At 43.5% G+C, this 16,792-nt stretch overlaps 2 protein-coding genes across 2 annotated transcripts; one reads left to right on the top strand and one right to left on the bottom strand.

Annotated features, from left to right (window-relative positions):
- Positions 1–657: 657 nt before the first annotated feature.
- On the bottom strand, positions 658–5,282 carry BRIX1 (biogenesis of ribosomes BRX1). The gene is made up of 10 exons (XM_066569606.1): positions 5,087–5,282; positions 4,288–4,399; positions 3,856–3,899; positions 3,161–3,231; positions 2,751–2,800; positions 2,580–2,653; positions 2,430–2,480; positions 2,036–2,137; positions 1,379–1,507; positions 658–1,055 (listed from the first exon to the last, which is right to left on the bottom strand). The coding sequence occupies exons 1-10, from the start codon at positions 5,252–5,254 to the stop codon at positions 786–788; spliced, it is 1,071 nt and encodes a 356-aa protein (XP_066425703.1). The 5' UTR covers positions 5,255–5,282; the 3' UTR covers positions 658–785.
- A 114-nt stretch (positions 5,283–5,396) lies between these two features.
- On the top strand, positions 5,397–10,663 carry RAD1 (RAD1 checkpoint DNA exonuclease). Its single transcript, XM_066569605.1, has 5 exons — positions 5,397–5,685; positions 7,229–7,337; positions 7,967–8,225; positions 8,579–8,677; positions 9,010–10,663. The coding sequence occupies exons 1-5, from the start codon at positions 5,491–5,493 to the stop codon at positions 9,191–9,193; spliced, it is 846 nt and encodes a 281-aa protein (XP_066425702.1). The 5' UTR covers positions 5,397–5,490; the 3' UTR covers positions 9,194–10,663.
- The last annotated feature ends 6,129 nt before the right edge of the window (positions 10,664–16,792 follow it).

Genomic DNA, 16,792 nt, shown 5'->3' with positions numbered 1-16,792 from the left:
GTTCCTGTTGGACACCAAGGCTCTTTACACAGAGGATGGTCAGTTCCCAGGGAAGTGGCAACAAGCCTGTCAAGAGTTAAACAGGGCCTGTATGATCCTCAGTCATAGGGCATAGTGTTACAAAGTTCTGCAAAGAGTTAAATTGGACTCAATTATCCTGTTGGGAGTCCTTTCCAACTCAGATGTCTATGTACTGGACTATGTGAACGGAGCACATGCCTATATTCACCAGTCTTTCTTTCCAACCACATGGCACACAGACCACTTTGGTGCAGAAGTTACATGGGATTTCCCTCGCCCTGCTGGGTGGGGTGGTGTTTAGAATTTAACAGGTCAGCTTCCTCTCCAGCCTGTTGTGTCTTTTCAGCATTAAGATGCTGGAAATTGAAACAGAGGTATCAAACAGAAACGGGGCATGGGCAAGACTTTGAAACACAAGAAAGTCTGGGGGAGTGCAGAACTAGTGAGTGGATGAACCAGGTCATGAGATCAGGAACTGTCAACTAAAGGTATGTAACAAAGAAATAGCCCCAGAGAAGTTGTCCAGAACAGTTGTGATGTCCCATCCCTGGAAGTGTTTAGGGCCAGGCTGAATGAGATGCCACGTTATTTCTGAAAACTCAGAACCCCAGAAGACAATAAAAGAATGCAAACTCAATCTTTATAAAGAAATGTATGTTTTGTTCACTTAAAACTGAAGTTCAGACATGTTCGTCTGTACAATGTAAATTCAAATATTTACAATATGCGGTTGATTTTGTATGAAGTTTCATTCCTTGTAACATCTAAGCAGATCCTTCAGTTCTGAATAGCTTTTTTTGCTTTTTCCTCTGAATTTTGCGTAGCTTCTTCTTATCTTTAACAATTGGCTTTGACTCTGGTTTCACAAGCTGTATTTCCACTGGCTTCTCTTCAGCTGGAGTTTCAAAGACTACTTCAGTAGGATCTTCTTCAACAAGGACCTTAGTCCCTTTTTTCTTTATCTTCTGCACTTCTTTCACCTGCTGCTTCTCTCTAAACTTAGCTGCCACTGACAATCTTATCAGGCGGCGATGCTATACAAATAAGAATTTAAATTTCATCATGTTTCAAATAAGCACGATGGAAGAAATCTGTTATTAATGAAACTAATTTCTTTAACACTAATTTCTCTGCTTAATGGCCAAGACCCTCAGTGTAACATCATCTTTTCAGTGACATGACTTCTGCATTCACTTCATGATCACAAAACTACTCTGTCCTCAAACTGTCACTAGTTTAGGGCACTACAAAGGGTCATGGGGAAAGGCATACTTGATGTTCCTGCACAGACTGACTGCAAGGCTGGTTTTCAAATTAGTTGCTGAATGAAAGAGAAAACTAAGACAGAACTGCTTACCATATTTGGGGACTGGTAATGAGGATTTTCGTAGAGAGTTGGTCCTCCAAAGCTACCTTGGAAGATTTTTATGAGGTTCAGGACAAAACGAGGCCCAATTTCTACTAGAGATGCATCTTCTTCTATTATCTGCAATAAAAAGAAAACTTTCTCAATTTCTCACAGATTGAATCAAAGCATATGACCTTGCAGGCGCTTTGCATATATATGGTAATACACAATTGAACTTAAATTCAAGATAAGGTACCTGATTAGTTAAGATTTGCATAAACCCAGGTCTGTACATAGAGCGGTTCTTAGGAATTCAAGCAAGCTTTTGGAGTACTCTGTATTTGTGAATTCCTTCTACAGAAAGTAAGCTCTGGATCACTTTGGGTCAAAGCAGCAATTTAGGTTAAGGTACAGTTTAGGCTTTGGGTAGTATGAACTGCCACCAAGACATCCCTCACAGAATCACAACTTAATCAATGCCAAGTTCAGTGAACCAGATCTCTCCAGAGATATGGGAGAAGGCTGTAATTTCAGGACACTGAATCTGCAAGCACTAGGGGCTGGCATATCCTGGTAACAATAATCATGATTCTTATTTCATTTGGTGGATTTGATATGAAGTTATTCCACTGACCTCCTTTTGAAGAGCTAGGAGAGACCACTCACCTGGTAATTGCGAAACCAGATCCTTTCATCAGTGACGGTGAAGGTGAAGACATGATCAACAAAAGGCTGGCTTTTGGGGTGGTACTGTGGTGTACCAAATATCTGTAATAAAAGGCAGAGTTTCTGAACATCTGCAATTTAAGAGGTCAAACACAAATGGCTATTTTTAAACTCCATTTAATTTACTAAGTTCCCGAACCAAGGTTACATTTCATAACCCAAAACTTAAGAATAAGTGTCTGAGTCATGCTAAGAATATGATCCAAATCCTTTTTGATCTTTTCAAAGTTCAGAAGTGTAAAACTGCTGCTTGAAAAAAAAAAACCACTTGCGATTCTTAAGTATGTTGCAAAAAAACATCTCCAGTGAAGAAACACTGGAACTATAGACTGACCTGAATAAACAATTCTTTTAGCAGGGCATAGTGTGGCTCCCGGTCAAATATCTACAAAAAATAAAAACGTTGTTTTACATACAAGGCTAAATGCAATAGTCATGCAAAAAGAATAAGAACCTACCAAAATGAAATAAAACCTATACTTACTGGATCAAAAGACAAAAGGGGTCTTGAGCCCCTTAGGCAATTTCCTGTCATCTTCAATTCAGCCAGTGTGTGAACTACAGTGATTTAAAAAAAAACAAACCGTTATTACTTACAGAAAATATTTTGGACAGAACAGCAATAATACAAACACAATAATGTCCACCAGCTTACCATTCTGCACCAAGAATTTAGCAGATGGTCCCTGTGGTGTGTTTGAAACCCTTCAGAGGACAGGTGGTGGGGAAGAGAGAAAGAAAAATGTTAACAGCAGGGAGAATACACCCCAACTAGCTATTCCTGCATTGAAGTAGTTTCTGTCACTTTTACAGCTGTACTGAGTTCCTTTAAAAAGCTCATAAACACTTGTTTTCTAAATAATTTTGTAAAATGCTTCTGCAAACAGTCACCAAAAGCTGTTCACACATTGTAAATTTGCACTATCCACAGAAGTGCAATATTAGAACAAATTTAACTAAGCAGCAGTATTTCATGCATCTTCATTATTACAGTAGGAAACTTCTGCTAGAACTGAAGCATTGCAGCTATAAACAGAAATGTAACAAAACATAACATTTCCTTACCACATGTAAAGATCCTGTTTCTTTTTGGCTTCAAAAAAGATGCACTTATTGCAGTTTTTCATTTCACACACCTACACAAGACACATCAAGTTAGCTGCTTACAAACATCCTGAATACATTTTTGATAACTTTCCCCATTCATCTCTAATATTTTCTCCTCTCCAAACTGCAACTTCAAAAGCAAAGATCTTGTCTTATGAAATGACATCTACTGAAACCCAAATTTTGGTTAGGCTTTAAAAAAAAATTTCACATACTTACTACAAGGAGTAATAACCTCACTAAAGCTACAAACAACCTGATAAGCTCTCCAGATACAATCACAAGAGCAGGAGCTGAGACATTAGGTTCTAGGTTCAGAACTATCAACCTCCTACTACATTTGGGCTGGCTGCGTATTTGTGTCCTGCATTGTTTAAGCATAAGCTGTACTACACTTCTCACCTACACAGAAAAGCACATGATGCTGTATTTCTTCTTCATTGTGCTGTATTTCTTCATGATGAAAATCTGTATCTAATTATAAGTTTCATTCTGGTTTTAATAATCAAAAGTCAACTTTCGGCTGTTTGGGTATCAGTAATTTTTCACCTATGAAGTTACACTTTGAACTTGGTTGCCCTTTTCCCTTGCATACTGAATTTCCACAGAAAATAAAATAAAATAAAGAAGCACCAAGATAAAACCTGAATTACCTCATTGATTACAAATAACTGGTCTTTACGGTCCATTTTTGTATCTGGAAGATAAAGTCAACATTTACAAGGCTGGAAAACCAATTCAATACAAGAGATTATTGTAAGTCAGGTTTTTTGCAAAAAATTTACTAGTTTATAAACAAAACGGTAATTATCAAATTGTCATGTTATGGAATATATGGAATATCTAAACATAGCAACAAAACCAACTGTGCAGACTCAGGAGTGATGCCATAGGATTCAATTTTCCCAGAAAATACTATTATACAAAAATTGCTGTACTTGTTGGCTCAAAAGGTTTTTGTTTGAGATACAAGTTTCATCAAAACTCTTCTGTACCACATTTAAAAAAATAAAAGAACAAGTTGTTAGGAGCTTTTGGTTTAAAAGCATTCTCAAAATGTGTTAGGAATGATGTTCAACCCCTACCTGCTTTAGAGTGAGGCATCAATGTCCTTAAGTCCTGCATTAGGTGTCTTGTTCTGAAATTAATTCCACGAGAGGAGAATATCAGCACTCGCTCCTTGTTTTTCCATTTGCCCTAGAAAAAAAGACACAAGAGTCACATGGGAAGCTGCTAGCCTTAATGTTATTATAATGCAGCAAAATTACAGTTTGGACAGCGAACACAGAAAGACACAGCAAGAATCTCCGTTTTTATCTCCCGTGCAGACAGACCCACGCTCTCAGCAAGAGTGGAGACTGCCCTACAGAACAGGGGGCCCTGCTTTTACAGGAGGAGCCGTCCTCATCCCGATCCACAGCGTGCTCCCGGGCACAGCCTTTCCCTCCCACCCAACTGCTAAAAACCCACGTGCGTCGCTTATTTTCCTGCAAAATGGGCTCAGGAACAGCTCCAGAGCACAGCCAGCTTCTCCTGTCGAAATTGCGAAATCTTTGTGTTTACACGCAGTACTTTACGTTTTTCCTACAAGCAAACAATTACCGAAACCTTCTCCGTATGATTCCTAAATGGAACAGGCACAGTTTCCACACAGCCTCTGTATGCAAGAGAACTGCCCAACTCTTCCCAATACTTCTGAGACTGAGGTAACACATCTTACCGACATCGACCAGGACAGCGCTTTTCACGTATTCTCACGGAAACAACGCACCGCCCGTTTACTTTTACTTGTGCCGCTATTACAAAAGACCACGAACAAACCCCTCTGTCACGGCTCAGCCGCGTTCCCCCACACAACCGGAGCGCCGGGCCGAGCGGCGGTACCTGGGACACGGGCGGCGGGATGCTGTATTCCTGCGGCGGGACGCTGCCATCCCTCGGGCCGCCCTCCGGCGCCGCCTCGCCCGCGCTCGGGGCGCTCCTGGCGCGCTTCGCCTTCCCCGCGGCCAGCGCTCCACGCTTCCTCTTGGCCGCCATCGGTCCGCACGCCATGCCGCGAGGGCTCCCGGCCCGCCCCGCTTCCCGCGTCACGTTTCCGGCGCTCGCATTTCCTGCGCTGCCGAGGCTGTGATCTCACTTCCTGCGCTCCCTCCGTTCGCCGTGCCCGTGCCCCGCCTCCTGCATTCCCGCTTCCTGCATTCCCGTCTCCTGCGCTCCCGCTTCCTACATTCCCGCCTCCTGCGCTCCGCCCGCTGCACTCCCGCCTGCGGCGTTCCCGGTGCTGGGCCATGCCGTTCTCGGCACAGCCGCCCGCCAGCGGCGAGCGCTACGCGCTGTCGGCCAGCCTGGACAATGCCCGGCACCTGTCCAGCCTCCTGAGGGCCGTGCACTTCCAGGACCACGCCACCTGCCTCGCCACGGCCAGCGGGCTGCGCGTCACCGTGGAGGATGCCAAGTGTATCCAGGCCAACGCCTTCATCCAGGTACCGGGACACGGGCGAGGGGCGGGCGCGGCTGCTGCAGAACCTGCACAGGCCCCGGTTACCGCCACTGTCAGGGCACCGGGGGGACAAAGAGTCCAGCGGAGGCCACAAAGATGAGTAAAGGACTGGAGCATCTCTTGCGAGGCAGCCTGCAGGAGCTGGGTCTGTTTAGCCTGGAAAAGAGCAGACTGAGAGTCCCATTAATGCGTATAAATATCTCAAACGTGGGTGCCAAGAAGATGGTGCCAGACTCCTTTCTCTGGTGACCGTGACAGGAACGAGGGCAATGGGCATAAAATAAAACCACCGAAGTTTCATCTCAACACGAGGAAGCACTTCTTTATTTTCAGGGGGGTAGATCACTGGAACAGAATGCCAGAGAGGTCTTGGAGTTTCCCTCTCTGGAGACAGTCTAACCCCGCCTGGATGTGTTCTGGATGTGTTCCCGTGTCACTGCTCCAGGTGACTCTGCCTTGGCAGAGAGGTTGGACTGGATAATCTCCAGAGGTACCTCCCAACCCCAACAATTCCATGTGCTCACCTGCAGAGAAGGGGAGATTTTGCTGGAAGCAAGGCAGAGGTGCCTGAGCTGGCACGGAGGAAGGGCCATGGTGAGGCTGCCCTTGTTTATGGGTGTCCATGCTGCTGGAATTCCAAACCCTGCAGGAGTACATCCCTGAGCACTTGACAGGGTAGTGGGTTTGCACCCTCATCTAATGTATTAGTGCCCTCCAAACTCATGGCTCCTTCTGGCTGTGCTGTGCTTAGTTGCACAGGAAGTCCTCATAGTATCCCTCTTTAATTGTTTTGAGCTATAGCTCATCCCAAAGCTAAAAGGTTGGATTTATGTTAGTTTTGAAAGAGTACAGATGCACAGACACTAGATTAAAGATGGTTGTGCTATGCTCAAAGCACCCCAGGATGGGGTTTTCCCTCTGGGTTGCCAGGAAAATATGAAATTACTTTTCCAAAAGCAGCTCATGCCACCCTGGTTTATTTCTGAGACACTCCGTTCTTGTAGGTACCACAAAGCAGTGAGTTCCAGTGACAGACAGGATAGCAAGGAGCAGTTTATCCCTATCAGGCTAGTCAAAGGCAGGATTCAGCACATACTTCAGAGTGGTGAAGTCACTGTTCTGATCTGTTCTTATGTCCTTGTAGTGTTTGGAATGCTTATTCATGCACTGAGCATAAAAAGTGTAAGTATTTGTTACTGGAGAAGGGTGATATATTGTACAGTTCCATGAATGTTTCTAGCTCCAGAAGTAAACAGCTCTAGTTTTACTGTTTGTAGGTTGTACTTAAACCATAATAGACAAGTACTTAGGATTTCATGTTTATGCCATCTTACCTCGTTTCAAGTGTGGTTTGATTGTGTTTTCCTAGTTTTGAGGATGAAGACCCATTTTTCTATAATCACTGCTGTGTTGCATGTAGAAATCACTTTGTGTTGCACTGCTTTCTAGATGGGAAACCTTGAAGTTTAAACTGTAAAATAATTGCAGAAACTCCCAGCTTTTCGTCTCTTTTCTTTAACTTACAGGCAGAAATTTTTCAGGAATTTTCCGTTCAGGAGGAGTCTGTGATGTTCCGGATCAGTCTGTCTGTTCTTCTGGACTGCCTCACCATTTTTGGAACCAGCTCCTTGCCAGGTGTGGTATATTTCCATGAATCCACAGGAGGCTGTGTGGGTGCTGCAGGATGAGTACTCACGTGGCGTGGAGTGATACCATGGCAGCTTTCTGGGCAGTTCTGCCCTTGCAGCTCTGCCTTGAGCTCCTCATTCCTCTACAGTTTTGTTTGTGGCTGACCTAAAGATCGAAATCGAGTGTACTAAAGAGCACTGTGATTTTGGGAAACCAGAGGGTTAGGTGTTGATAACCTGCCACAGGAGGGTGTGACCACAGCACAAGCTCAGCTGTATTAGCTTCAGTTTGGGTTGCACAAGTAACAAGAGTAGTAAGGAAGGATGATGTGAGCCAGAGAGAGCCACGGGACCATGAGGATTTTCCAATTCCTCTAAACTGTTTGTAGTATGTCCTAATTGTCACAGCTGGTGTTTCTTTTGTGGTGGGTGAAATTATTTGGATTTGAGTTGTCTCCACGCAAGTAATTTAATTTTACTGCATAATCATTAGCATTTCAGGGGGTATCTGGGAGGCAGCACTAAGGTTGGTCTGTGGCCTGTGTGCCAGAAAAATGTGAGTTTTCTAAAGTTTTCACTTTAGAAAATGCCCTAGCTGTGGTCTCTGCAGAATGTGTATTTCATTCTCATTTTCAGGAACATCAACGGCCCTTAGATTGTGTTACCGTGGTTATGGGTATCCCCTGATGCTGTTCTTGGAAGAAGGAGGAGTGGTAACAGTGTGCAAAATCAACACTCAAGAACCTGAGGAGTTGTTAGATTTTGATTTCTGCAGTACAAAGGTTGTTAATAAAATTATCCTGCAGTCAGAGGGACTGCGAGAGGCATTTGCTGAACTGGACATGACCAGTGAAGTTCTGCAGATTACCATGTCTCCAGATAAACCCTACTTCAGGTACTAGAAATGGCTTTCAACTCAAATGTTTGTGCTTGGCTATCTTTGGTGAGGAGTGGACGTTTTCACAGTGGAGAGAGGGGAACTATTTTAGAATTAATTCCTTCCTTTCAGGAAGAATTGTAATGAGTATAGCAAATCACAGTATGTTCTCTAATTAACATAGTAATGAGTATTTTGACAACTTCATAAATGTGACACTGGTGTGAACAGTTTAGCATTTTTGATTAAATAAAGTGAAACAAACAGCACTGTTTTGTGAAACTGTCATGTGATATGTACCATGACTCATTTTGGTGAGTTTTTACAGAGCTCTCATCAGGTATTTTGAGATGGTGCTTTTTGTCTTCCAGGTTATCCACTTTTGGAAATGCTGGAAGTGCACATCTAGACTACCCTAGGGACTCTGATTTGATGGAAGCATTCCACTGTAACCAGACCCAGACTAACAGGTTAGAAAGTGACTGATGCCCTCTGTGCCAGGTCATGCATTCTTGATAGGAAGTTTAAAAACTGCTTTTGCATTGCTGTAACATTTATTTTATTAGTATGAGGGGGCAAAAATATTCCCCATCTGATAAAAGACTGTGTCTGTAATCAAAAGCTAAGTGCTGACAATGACAGTTTAATGTTGTTACCAGGGAAAGACCAAATAAGCGTCTTCCTAATTGATTTGTGTTTATTCTGGGTCTTTATTAGTGACTAATGTTTCAGCCTCTCTTTGCGCAATGTATTTTTTTCATATTATTGAAATAATATATAATAATAACATTTTCTCCTGCAGATACAAGATTTCTTTGCTTAAACCATCCACAAAGGCATTGGCTTTGTCTTGCAAAGTGTCCATTCGAACAGATGCTCAAGGATTTCTGTCACTGCAGTATATGATTAGGAATGAAGATGGACAGATCTGTTTTGTGGAATACTATTGTTGCCCTGATGAGAACATCACTGAAGCAGAACTGTAGGTGTGTGTGCTGGCATCTGTAATATATTTTTGGTTATATAAAATATTATATTTTTTTACAAAAGAAATGAAAGCTGTAAAGTTTGATAGAGTTAATATTGTCTTTATTTTTTAACTCTGGAATAAGAAAGCTGAAAACTTTCATTTTCTTCCACTGCAAACATTTCTTAGCCTTGACTCAAACTGAAAAAGCAGAAAGGGGAGTTACGTCTTATAGACACTGCTTCCAATACAGATGTTAAAGTACTGTTTGTGTAATACATTGATGCTTTTTGCAGCATTCTCCAAGAATTTTGTCTGTGCTATGTTTTTTTGTCTTTGGCCTCTAGTAAGCAATTACACAGGGGAAAATCTGGATACTAGTTGTATATTGGCCAGATAACTTTCAGTGACTTAAAACCAAATTTGTCTTCAAAGAGAACAACATTTTCAAACAGATCTCTTAATAGCAGCAGGTGGTTTCTTGCTGGGAAATGCTGACATGTTTTGTCAGTGAAGCCACTAGGCTTCTCCTCATCTTGATTAATTTTTAATATAACTCAATTCCTTGGAATTCCATCTGACACCAATTTACCATTTTGTCTGCAAACTGATACTGAATTGGTAAATTGATATAGAGGCCAGGATTTACTTACTTATTACTTACTTATTACCTGGCAACATCATTGTTTTGGGTCAATAGTTTATTACACATCTGCAAGAATGCTGCTGCTGAGCTGTTTCTGTGTACTCACGTCCCTGTTCCTACTCTGCTGCTCTCTACTGGTAGTGCTAAGAATCGTAAGAGAGAAAAGTTTCATATTGAAAATTTTTTATGAATTTTATTTGCCTTCTCAGTAGCCTTTTTCAGCAACAGGAGTTGCTGCTGAATGGCAGCAGGGCAATATCTGCCTGTGTCCCATGGAGTGGTGTATTCAAATCTGCTAAAAACGGGGCTGACCTCATGGTCACTGACAAGAGAGTGTGGTTCCTGGGCAGTTTTCTACAGTGTCCACCTCCAGAACAGCAGATGGGCTGTGTTTAGGTAAAAGTCCACTTGTCCTTTCACACCAAAGACCTTGCACAGAACGGGAAGTACCTGGAGCAGCCAGGCACTGGACTGGATGCAGAGTCTGCAGATCACACACAGAGACTAAGTCCTGCCTGCCTCTCTGCTGTGGGGTGTGATCAGAGTCAGCAATCTCCAGGTGGTTTCTGCAGCTTTAGATTCCAGTCAAGTTTTGTTGTCTGTCAGATAAGGTCTTGCTTTGTTTTCTATGGAAAACAGTGTGTTCATATGTTACCAAGTTGATTGCTTCACAATTCAGCAGAATCCTTTGGGTTTATTTTAAAATGTTTTTGTGGATAATTTTTCACATCTTGCTTATGCCAGCAAGAGTATACTTTTGGAATACACAGTGTTATCTGTTCACTTTTGTTGTTTTTTGTGCAAATCATCCATTTGTCGCAATAAAGTTTACAATAAAGTTAACTGTTTGAAATTTATAAACAACTACAAATTTTTGAACCACAAGGCTGACATAGATACCTAATATTCTAAATTACTCTTATTTACTGGGTCTTTTTTCCAAACTAAAATATACCCAAGACAAGTATAAATTAACTTCCTTCTGTGTCAATTTCTTCAATGATAAAAAGGTTATGGTCTCATTGGGAGTTATTAATGTTATCCCTGACTACTGAGTATCAAGGATTATTTACATAATCCCTGGGTGACAGGATAAAAATGAAGTTAGAACGCACCACTTTCTTGGTGTGATTTATTTTAGAATATCCAAGTTTCTTGTATTGTGTTCAGGAATTGTGGCTTAACATTTGAATTTTTATATAATTGCCTACAGATGTATTGTGTTCCTTTTTGAAATAGTACTTAAAATGTTTTCTTCTGTGGCCTACCAACAGTAATCATAGAAGCAATACCCTTAGAAGTTAGAACACCACAAAATACCAGAAAATACTTGCATTTAGTATTAGATATTAAAGGCACATATGGTTTGTGCAGGAGTTAATGTCCGTACCCCAGATGGGCTGAGTCCTGTCCTAGGCTCCCAGAGGTAGGGAGGTGCTTGTGCACTTTTGACTTCATGGATATGATTTTAGGGAGACAAGAACGTGGGAAATCTGGGCTACAGTCTTGGTGCTGAAAGGCAGTGAATTGATTTAGGATCCATCTGTGATGTATTCAGTTACATTTCTGCATTCAAACACAGTAAAATAAAAAGGGTGAAGAGGAGGATGGCGACTAAAAGGGCACTGCATCTTTTTTACCTAGTAAGTTACATAAATTCTGCAGATATCCACTGCTGCACTGGATTTCCTGCTACACTTTGCATGGATCCAGAACTCAGGTTACCTTTAGTATGTTTTGTCTCTGCTATTTAACAAGAGCTTTCCCCTTGCAGACTACAGGAAACCTGCAGCAAAGGAAATGTTCAGCTCACTACTTTTTGTAGCATCACAGAAGAGGCTTGTCATAACTCAGATTTTGCCCATCTGCTTTCTTAAAATGGTGCATGCAAGTATTCAGAATTACTTGTCCTGTAAAGTAAACCAGTTCCTGGGTTGGCAGCTGTCACCAGTGCCTTCTACCCCGTTTCAGCTGTGGTAGGGGATGCCTGGCAGCTCTGATGTGCAGCACTGGGGGCTGTGGACATCCCACATCCAGAGGCCACAAAACTGGCAAGAGATTTCCCCTCCAATTATTTTGATTTGTGATTTTCAGAGCAGGAACTGACCACAGGTTTTCAAGAAGACACTTTGATTCCACCAGAAAACTACTGCCTATAGGCCCAGACTCCCCACCAGTCTTTGAAGATTCCAGAAGTCAAAATAATGCCTTTGGCTCCTGACAATCTTTATGCAACAAAACACCAACAGTCCTGGTGCTACTGGTATCTCCTGCCTCCCAACGTGTTGAATTTTTGTGTCTCCTTGGCTTTCTATAATGATTGAGATCTGTAAAGCACAAAATTCTCCAGGGGGAATTCAGTTCTATACCTCTGTTTCAAAGATAGTGGTGGGAAAGAATCAGTGGTTTGGTTTTTATTTACTTTAGTTGTTTATTATTTATTTACACATGGATTTACAAGGAAATAGTACTCTTGTATACTTGACTAGATGAGTCTTTAGTGAGGTTAGTGGAGCAGCTGGAAAAGCTGAGATAAGCCATATGCTGTTTCCTGTAGGTGTCTGTTTTTAACCTCGTTTTGTAGCAGCTTGAAGAATCCAGCAGGTGGGTCTTACCAAAATAAATACTTAGAAACTGTCTGTAGTAGCACTAAGCAGTGCTTTTGCTGAACAGTAACATTAGAGAACACTAACATTAAGCTGAACAAATACAGAATTATTTTTAAAATGCTGCTATTACAGAATAGTCACTTGATGACTTCTTGTTGAGACAACTCATTTTTATGTGAATCTCTCTTTGAGGGGGTCAGGACTGCTTAGGTATAAATGGAAGAGATAAGAAGTGGGTTCTGCCTCTTTCTTCCCTGCTTCTGCCCTTAGCTGGGTCTAAGAATAACAGGGCAGTGCATAAGCATTGCTACAGATAATTGCTAGGGCTCCTCCAGGCAGAGAGTGTTGGAGAGGGGTGCAGTCGGGTGCCCCACACAGCTCTGATTTCCGTGGAGTAAAAGACTCTCACAGAAGTGAGAAGTGGGTTTGAATGTCCACCATGACTGTGAACGTCAGTCTGTGTAAGTACTCTGGAGGAACGCATCCAGGAGAGCCTAGAAAGAGCTGCATTGCCCAGGAAAAACTTCCCTTTTGTAATACCATTGAAATTCTGAGCAGAGAGACAATGGGAATTTCATTCCCACTTTCACCCCCTCTGCATCAGCGTTTGAGGTGGGGTAGTAGGTGGGGGGCTGTGTCTGTGTGTGGAGTAAAACTCTCAATGGAAAACTGAACAGCCTTCTACCCCTTCCAATTCAGATGGAGTTGACCAAAAAGGAGCAAGTGAGCAGAAAGCTGGAGGTCTGAGATAAGAAATCTGCCTGAACATATGTTTGGATTTTACCCCCTAAAAGTCAGTGGAGTGCAGTAATGGGTTTGCAACGTAATGGACAGGTGGAACACAACTCCAACTAATTAGGCACTTGAACCCCTAATCAACCAGAAAGAGACTTAATCCATGGAACAGAAAGCAGCTAACAAGCCCTAAGTTATGTTCAGGTGTTGGAAAGATAAATTACTTGTTGGCAGAATTGCCTTGTTAAGCTTCAGTGATCTCATACCTAGAGGCAGGTTAACAAAGTTAGGGAAGAAGGATGGTACATAGACACAACCATGCAGAACTTTAAAGCCACAAGGACATATGGCAGAACTCCCAAGATAGGGAGGAAACTAATAAGGCCAACTCAGCAAGTGTGCTGAAACTGGCTGCGAGTGGGTAAAAGGAATTCCAGCAGGGAGAAATCATGACAGAGTGACTCATAGCCCACCATGTCAAAAGAAGATGAAGAGTGAGGGTTGCAGACTAATGAGCATAAGAACTGAGAGAATCATTAACTGATAGAAGATAGAATACTGATTAATAAGAGAACAATGTCTTTTGTAGCCCACTAACATTAATGGCTATGTTTGCTAATGTTGAGGGATACGTCTGGTGCAGGCAGCTGTGTTTGCAAGCTGAATTTGCAGCAGGTTGAGCTCTGGGTGGGAGCCCAGGGAGAGACAAGAGGCTGTGAACTGCCAGCCCTGTGATTGATTTACAGAGGGCACAAAGCCCAGTGAAACCAGCCAGGGTGAGTGAGGAGACACAGCAGGGGCTGGCAATTGCAGACATTTTGGATAACAAAAGAGATGAACAAGGGTGATGCCAGCTAGGTGAATAGACACAGAGAGGGTGGCATGTGCCAACTGGAGAGGAAGAGCTACACTTGCACCTGGGTAGACAGTGAAGATGTAAAATTCCCCGAGGTTCCTTTTTTGTGGTCCCTCCTCAGAGGTATTGAGCTGTTTCTGTGTGCCGTGAATAAATGGCTTTGTGAGAAACAACTGCTCACTTTGAAAATTTAAAAAGGTTTATTAAACCGTAACAAAAATACAACAAGGGACTACGTAAGGAAAAAGCTGCAGTGCTGGGAAGTGCCCTCGTGGATACCATATGGCCAGTTCATCTTCAAGATGGATCCTCAGTCTTTTATACCCCTGGGGATTGCCCTGGACCCTTCCAAAGTCTGCCAGTCAGCTCTTCTGTGTCATTTATCACTGCAGACTGCTTGCTTGTAACTTCATTAGAGATCAGGTGTTGCCATGCTGCACTCCCGAAGCAACCCCCTGAGCTTTTCCATTCCCAACTGCCCCATACAAGGGGCACACGTGCAGCCTTCTTTATACCTGTCCTAGACAACCCCAGCAGTCTGATGGCAACAATAGGGGAAAGGGGAAAAGGGAAAGGGGGGAAAGGAGAACTGTGGGAGGAACAGAGGACATCTGAACTACAATAACATAACTATATATCACTAAAGCTTTTATTAATATTCACACAATAGTTGTTGTAATATATGGTAGGGATAATTTATGCTATTAATGTATGGTGTAAAATATTGTGAAATCCAAACCGTGTCTTTTGACTGTCCTGGCTGGGAGCAGCTGTCTTCTGTCTTATTCAGATTCAACAAGTTCCCGGACACATGTTAAGATAACCATCGATGCTTTAATGTAAGAATAGAAGTTTCCAGGGCGATAATCAGTGGTTCCCTGAGTTGTCGAAAGTAACAGCTAGAACCGGAAGGAACAGCGGAAGGAACACCTAGGACTGGAAGTAATGCCTAGAACCAGAAGGATCACCTATGACCGGAAGGAACACTGGAAGGAGCACCTAGGACCGGAAGGAACATCTAGAACTCAAAGAATCAGCAGAAGGACACCTAGGACCGGAAAGAACACCTAGAACCAGAAGGAACACCTAAAACCGGAAGGGACACCTAGAACCGTAAGAAAGACCGAGACTCCTGCACCCATTCTGGAGTTTTTCCAGAAGCGTGGCGCTTCTCCACAGCAGGTAAGAGCCTGGGGCCAGGGCTGAAGGCCTCCCAGGATCACGTGGCTCCTCAAGCTACAGCTGCTGGGCCCCCTCAACCTTTGAGGTCATCACAGTGGGGTGGGAAGGCAAGCACTTCTTGGGGGAAGCTGGGGAAGTTGCTCCCTTGGACAGCACTCCAAATCTTCCCCATGCTGCCTCCTCCAGGTACCACGATTATTGCCTTGCCGACGGCATCTATCAAGATAGTCAACAGCTCCACCCTGGTACATCTGAGTACACGGCTTCTCCGGAGCGATTGACACCAATGGCACACCTGGACACGGCTTTTGTCCACCTCTGCACACGGAAAGCAACAGCGATGCATGTGAAGAGACACAAAGAAAATTTGGTCATCTTTGCCTCGGGCAGAATAAACTGTATAAAAATTCGCTGTGCGAAGCCATGAGCATGAACTGGGGAGACTCTGACACTCAGGAGGTCAGATCCGTGTTCACCTGGCGCCGATGCCAGGCTTGACGCTGTCTTTTTGGCTGTGGTGGTTTCGAAGACCAAGCTTTGGTCTCACAGACAAATTAATAAATCTGCTAAATTTTTGATAATTTTGGCTCAGGATTTGATCATTTATAACAGTTGTCTTTTAATTGTGAGAGCCAATCATCTCATTATCCATGTATAACAGCTTTGTGGAACGAGACATGTGAGACTCTTTCATGGGAAACCTGGGGTGGAGCCAGCGAGGTAACCTGGTCTGACTGCGAGGGGAGTGTTTGGGGCGTCAGCTGCGGCTCTGGAGCCGCCCGCTGTGGAGGAGATTCAGTCCCACCTGTGAAAGTCTGGCACTGGGAGTGTGACTGCCAGAGAGGCTCGACAATGGCCAGACTGGGGAGTTTCCTTAACACCAGAGTGTATAAATAGTAAAAAGTTTTGAGAGTTGGTGTGCTTGATTTGCGGAACACCACTAAGCACCCAGGCTTGTGCCCCTGGAATAAATAATTATCTTTGAGTGTGTAATTAGTTGCTTGTTGCACACCAGGAAACAAATCTGATTTTTTCTGGACAACAAGCTGGCCAAACACGTTTATTCTCCTAATAAACTATATACCAGCATGGGACAGGTTCTGGAGGAGCTGGGGTATATCCAGGCTGCGATTGCGAGCCGTCACTCTCCAGAGCTGACCAGAACAGCTCCCAGAAAAGTTGTCAGAGAGGCATGGGCAGCACAGAGCTCACACCTCCTCTTCCTCCATGCTGCAACCCAGCCTGGGTGATCCCGGTAGGCTTTAATTATGCAGATATTCGCAAGGGTTTTAATTATGCAGATATTCGCAAGGGAACGCGGTGCCAGACACCCCCCAGCCAAAGCATCTGTAGAGGAAACTCGGCTGACCTGCCCCTCCCGGTCGTTGGACGGGGACACGAATTCTTCATGTGGCAGCAAGGGCAGGAATTTAAAGACACTCTGAAAACCACACAGCCCCCCTCAGGCAGCGCAGGGCTCCGCACACGTGCAGGGGGCAATGCAGAAGCGGCACAACCAGGGGAGCACCTGCCCTCCCACCGCGACCTTCCTGCAGGCGCCTGGCTCTGGAATGCCTCACAGGTACGTGT

This window comes from Molothrus aeneus, chromosome Z (assembly GCF_037042795.1).
Source record: "Molothrus aeneus isolate 106 chromosome Z, BPBGC_Maene_1.0, whole genome shotgun sequence".
Classification (NCBI taxonomy): Eukaryota; Metazoa; Chordata; class Aves; order Passeriformes; family Icteridae; genus Molothrus; species Molothrus aeneus.
Note: the sequence above shows the minus strand (reverse complement) of the source record. Positions and strands in the feature narration are given on the sequence as shown.

Coding starts and splice junctions, on each gene's coding strand:
- BRIX1 (XM_066569606.1), bottom strand. CDS start 5,254: ATGGCGTGCGGACCGATGGCGGCCAAGAGGAAGCGTGGAGCGCTGGCC. Junction 3,900..4,287: donor GATGCCTCACTCTAAAGCAG/GTAGGGGTTGAA, acceptor TTTATCTTCCAG/ATACAAAAATGGACCGTAAA. Junction 3,232..3,855: donor AGTTATTTGTAATCAATGAG/GTAATTCAGGTT, acceptor TGTCTTGTGTAG/GTGTGTGAAATGAAAAACTG.
- RAD1 (XM_066569605.1), top strand. CDS start 5,491: ATGCCGTTCTCGGCACAGCCGCCCGCCAGCGGCGAGCGCTACGCGCTG. Junction 7,338..7,966: donor TGGAACCAGCTCCTTGCCAG/GTGTGGTATATT, acceptor TCTCATTTTCAG/GAACATCAACGGCCCTTAGA. Junction 8,678..9,009: donor AACCAGACCCAGACTAACAG/GTTAGAAAGTGA, acceptor TTTCTCCTGCAG/ATACAAGATTTCTTTGCTTA.